This window comes from Micropterus salmoides, unplaced genomic scaffold, assembly GCF_014851395.1.
Source record: "Micropterus salmoides isolate LMB-PRFRI ecotype aquatic unplaced genomic scaffold, ASM1485139v1 Ms_hic_scaffold_21, whole genome shotgun sequence".
NCBI lineage: Eukaryota > Metazoa > Chordata > Actinopteri > Centrarchiformes > Centrarchidae > Micropterus > Micropterus salmoides.
This window is the reverse complement of record NW_024041262.1, coordinates 11735275-11741136: the sequence shown is the minus strand read 5'-3', so window position 1 is coordinate 11741136 and position 5862 is coordinate 11735275. Positions and strand designations below refer to the sequence as shown.

General features: G+C 40.6%; 1 protein-coding gene across 1 annotated transcript; it reads left to right on the top strand.

The window, feature by feature from the left end:
• Positions 1 to 3074: 3074 nt before the first annotated feature.
• Positions 3075 to 5462, top strand: si:ch211-183d21.1 (the record flags this gene model as incomplete). The annotated part of the gene is given in 3 exon segments (XM_038736683.1): positions 3075 to 3422; positions 4201 to 5062; positions 5282 to 5462. Coding segments are annotated over 2 exon segments (1004 nt in total), but the record flags the coding sequence as incomplete, so codon positions are not given.
• Between the last annotated feature and the right edge of the window lie 400 nt (positions 5463 to 5862).

Genomic DNA, 5862 nt, shown 5'->3' with positions numbered 1-5862 from the left:
AAGTAGATTATATCAGAGTTGTAATGTTGATAAAGCGACAAAACGACAGAGATGCCTGTTTTCAGAATTGGCTCAGGCGGAAACCTTCATTTCACGAAGAAAGGCAAGCATACAACATCTGACACATTTCTAATTTGTGATACACCACAACTTCGTTTTAGTGATTACATTTTACAAGTTTACATTGGGCCTTTTTTCACACTAAAACCAACTATATTTAATAGGCTATATTTACTACTTACTACTTATTCATTTTTGTAGCAATTGAGTAGTTCATATTGTATCTGGTGTAGTGTTGGGACTTACAAAATTGCGTTACAAAAGTAACGCAATTGCAGTAATGTAGGCCTATTGCTTTTTGCTGTGACGCAGTAATATAACGCATTACTAAAAGAAAATAGGTAATATTATACCCGTTACAATCACACATTTTAACACGAAATTAAGTGCTGTTTTGTTTTTTTAATAATTCACCAACACCGAGAAATAGGGACCAGAAAAACAAATCCATGAGTAGAAGAGTAATGTTATTTAAAGCAATGTAAAAACATGATAAAAACATGAAAAGTGTAAAGGACGATTCACTAAAAGAAGTAAATGTGAGTTTAATGCACTACTGTTACCTTAAAATACTGATGTAGTCGATTAAATTCGCTAAGCAGGTTGTGATAGAAATATTGTGGACAGCAGCTTATTATCTGGGCTCAAAAGGTCACAGAAATGTCTTGTTCACAGACCAACCCTGCTTACAAAATGACCCACATGACCTTATTATATATTATATATTCGATATCTGAACAAAAAATCAGCTGCTGAAAATATACTTGAATAACCACTTGAAATGACTAACCACTGAAAACCTCACATTGCTGACTTAATGGATCAGCACAGACTTTGTAACCCTAAACCCTGAGCTCAGGTTAAAGATCATCTCTACCATGAACAGAGACCACAGCATAGTGATAACTGGAATCAACTATTCTTAACTCTTTCCTTTTAACCAAATACAAATCTATCTGGAGATAGTTCACTGTGGCACAGTTTGTGAGAGCAACATTCAAGCTATAAATTGTTTTTATATAACCCAAAATTATTTTAAGTTTAATATTACAGTATTGATATTGATTTATCAATTTATCTCCCCGCTGCACCACGACAATAGTATTTGGCCTAACTCAGATGCTGAATATTCATAATTGACGCAAACGTTTCGATTACACAGTATGGTCAACAGTGCCTTGATAAGTGGCCAAATAGAAACTTACTCTTCAAACAAACCATTTGTTTTACATTGAGAATTATGCAGCGGAATTAAGAAAAGGAATGAGATGTACAGTATGCAAATGTTGAATCATAATTTGTGTGTTAACTACTGGCAATTCAACAAAATAAAAATAAATACATAAATGATGACGATCTGACTTTTTGCTCTTTTAATATATTGTAAACTCCCCAGTCACGTATTACTCATGTGGCCATACTTTGTGATACTAATTCCACAGGAAGCACAAATTAAACTTTGTGCGTACTGACTGAGAAATATAGTAACGATTTCCGCTTGAATCCACATTTGTTGTGGCCAATTTTACATGAAATGATTTTTAAAAGGGCAACATGAATCCATTCAGAAGTCTGCAGGAGGAATGAAGCTGAAAAAGTTTCACAGCAGCCTCGTAATCTTTTAGGTTTTTCCAAGTGCAGCAACATATTGAAACGTCTGTTACACATACTTCTAATTCTCCAGAGAGGCATAAATCAAGGTGCTCAAGATATTAACCCTCTTCCAGGAAATGTGTTAGTAACCTTAAAATGTCAGTTTAATTAGTCAATTAATATTTATATTTAGATAACTGCTAAGCCCTTATGAAAGATCTTTATAATATTCTCAAGCAGTAATGCTCCTGAAGGATCTGCAGTGAGTTTACACTGAGATTATTGCATCACGTACTTTTATTTAGGTATAAATGACGTAATATTCCTAACTTACAGCGCTGTGGATCTTGCACATTACATTATTCTACACAGTAATCATGCTGTTTGTATATGCAAATCTTAAGCTTATGATGCATTATGAACATGTAGTCTTCACAAGAAAGCTAAAAAGCTAAAGGAATTATTGATATTGGCATTCAACCATGGGGGCCTGGGGCAAAAATGGTTTTATTATATTTTGCCTATAGAGCTCAAGAGAACAACCAGTACCTCTATGTCTGAACTACAACTATATCTTGATACAATAGGATTTTGACCCCTCTACAAGACAGATCAGGTCATTTCCAAAATAGGTAAATATTATGTATTAATGCAGCTAGTGGTGGAAAGTAACTAAGTAGCCTACATTTACCCAAATACTGTTCTTGGGTGCAATTTTAAGGATCTACTTCAGTTGAAAGGGAATTCTTTAGTTAGTTTTTACTCCATTAAATTTATCTAATAATTTAATAATAACCAATAACTTAACCAGATTCTGATTAAAGGTTCAAAATATAATCAACAAATAAATGTATTATAATGGTTAGAGATAAAACGTTATTGACCCCTTGGTAAAACTCATAAACTACCCAGCAGTAGCCCATATAGTTAAAAATCAGCTCCACCTTTACCAACTGCAATATTAAAGTGATGCATTAATAATTATAATTCAATAATATACATTATTCTGAAATTGGCCATTCTGCATAATGAGGAAGTTACTTTATGTATCCAGCTATGTATGGATGCTAGTACTACTTTTAAGTGAAATTCTGAATGCATGACTGTGGTATTGATGTTTACCTAAGTAAAAGATCTGAGTAGTTTGTCCACCACTCAGTACAGCTTTGGAGAAAGTGAGATGAAAGAAAACTTTTTACAAAAATCACTCAAAAACCAAACTGAATTGTGTGGTGAAAACTAAACCTGATTCTGGGCGGGACCTTGGCTGTCACTGAAGTGTTACAACGGAACCAGCTCTCCCCTATTTCAAAGTGGGGTCAGGGGCCCCCTTCAGATCTTTTACGAGGCTAACTGGGATGAACCCAAGGCCGTGGTATTATTTTTCTCTAAAACATAAATTACCACAGTTTCACAGTATAAGTACAATTTCTGGAGTGGGGGTTACACTTAACCCGCCTTTTTATTCCACAAGCATGAGGTTTTGCTGCTTTGCTGGTGTTTTATCTTCAGCTGTGGATGGCTGAATGGTGAACTGAGCCGTAGAAAAAAAGAGAGAGCTTCCCTGGCAGGCATCATCCCCCTCAGTCAGTCTGACCGCCCACAGTCCGGGGGGAGAAAGTGCTGCTTTGTGAATGAAGGGAGCGGCGGAGGGCAGGAAACAAAACTTTACCAAAATTACTTCCGACGGGTGACGATTTTACATTCAACTGAGAGGTTTCGACGTGTGCAACAAGCGACACCTGGCCGACAAGGACCAAGAAAATATAGTAAGTCCGTAGCCTTTTTAGGACCTTGTGTGGCACTGAGAGAAAGCAGATTGACAGCCTAGTTCTTCCCGTTTTTATTCGACGGAAAGATGCATGCATAGCAGCCAAACCGTGACTTGAATAACTGCCGTGAGATGGGAGATAATTTCAGGGCACACGTTCATTCCTTACACTCTCCCTTCATCTTATAAGACGTCTCCCTTTATGTCCCAACGCGGTTTAAAGAGAGGGGCTGTCGTGCAAACTAATGTAGCCTCTTTAAGACTCATTTTGGAAGCTAACGTTAAAGCTGTGACGACTTTGTGAGTGATCTAGGGATGTACTGGGATTTGCGTTGGACTTGATCCTGATCCTGGGATAAAAAATGGCACCGCTCCAATTTATTTTACATGATCTGTCCATTTAGTCTAATAATCCTGTTTATTCATAGCTAAAGCATTTTGCCGTTTCATGCAAAGTCCCCAAATGCTTGCCAGTGTGTTTCGCAACCTTACATGACTCATGCAGAAGACGTCCACTCCCAGTGTCACCACTATGAACAAAAAATAGATTCATAGAAGACTCATTCATGATATTATGAGGTTTCTCCTCTAGGGAATCTGGTCTGCAAGTAGTAAACATTAGATTTGATCACAGTGCTGTGAACAGGCTTCCACAGCGGCCTTTTCTGTGGCTCAGATTGTGTTGTCATTTTAAAATAAAATCACAGTATGAACTGTCGCTTACTCTGTTGTATTATTTCACTGAGGAATGCAACTGGTGGTCTTTTGTTTTGCAGAAGCTCGCCCGAGCAGGTATTTCAGGGAAGCTGTAAATCATGGTGGTCAGTTTGGCCTGTGCGGCCTGTCTCTGCCTGGTGGTGGTGGTCAGTGGTGACCCCTGCCTCATCATCAGCGAGATCAACGCCGACAACCCCAGACTGGACACCACTGAGTTTGTGGAGTTGTATCACACCAGCGGACAACGGGCTTCTCTGGACGGCTACACGCTTGTGTTCTATAATGGGAATGGAAACGTAGCCTACAAGGTGCTGGACCTCAAAGGCCACAGCACAGATGACAGAGGATTCTTCCTGGTGGGCTCGGTGGACATGCTGCCCAAACCGGCCATCCTCCTGCCTCCCAACACAGTCCAGAACGGCCCAGACGCCATCGTCCTCTACCACACGTCTGCTGCTCGCTACAGTGAGAAGATGAATGTCTCCGCCGTCGGGCTGGTGGACGCCGTCGTGTACATGACTCGCCGTACTGGGGGTGCAGAATTCCTGGCTGAAACTCTGACACCCGGGGAACCAGCCTTCGTAGAAGATGAAACAGCACTGGAGGGGGACGAGTCAATTGAGAGGTGCCTGCTGTCAGAAGATCGCTGGGGCTTTCAGGTGTCCTCACCCTCCCCAGGTCAGAGGAATAACTGCACCCCGCCTGCCGCCCCAGCAACCATTCCTGTCATTACTGAGCTGAAGCTGGGAGGAGGGCAGGTGGACGGACTTGTGGAGCTAACAGAGGCTCCAGCCGCAGGTCCTCTGGTGCTGGTAGTGTTGGATGGAAAAACCGACACAGTCACTGTGAGTGTGGACGTGCGTGTGGACACCCCCAGGAATGGGTTGATGTCCAAGAACATAGGGAAGAAGTACATGAAAGGTCAGTGTGCTGTGGGTTGTCATAATATTGCTCTAACGCTCTGAAAAATACAACCTACCCACATTGTATCTAGATATCTAGGCCGGTTCCACTTTTTAGTTAATCAGGTTTCACATGTTGAAGCTGTGCAGAGTTTCAGTTTGTTTAGATCAATTTTCATTCATTCATTCACTTTCGTTTAATTTTATATGCGTTGTTCCTGTTATGTTTTCTTCTCAGGAGATGAGTCTGGGGCAGTTGCTATTTACAGTGGCAGAGCCTCAGACTTCCCCATGGGCAGCCAGCTGAGCCAGATACAGCCTCTAGATGCATTTGTGTTTGCTGGACCTGGAAGTAAGCCTAGTGCCAACCTCACAGAGACTCTCATCCCAGGCAGACAGCCCTACCAACTCAGCAACAGGCAAGACACTTTGATAGTGTAGTGTTTCCAACTCCTTAAGTAAATCTGACCCAATTTGACTACAGAACATAGAAGAGGTGGAAAGAATCCCTACTAGTTTGGTGAAGCTTATGGTGTGTTTTTTGGTTTGGCTATCCAAGTGTTGTGAAACAAACTCTGCTAAAACGTGTTTCAATCGCTGGGGGAAAGGGTTCGCTTGTGACCACTGTTCCTTTTTCCTGTTTGGTGTGCGTCATCACTGTAGAAGAGTCACTCAGAAGTATGCTCTCACTCTTATGCACACTAACTCAAAGAGACTGAAATAGATTTTTGCAGAGCAACACTAGAATTTGACCAGCAAGTTTAATTAACACCTGATATAAGTTAAGACCAAAGGTTTACAGGCACACTAGCAACTCTG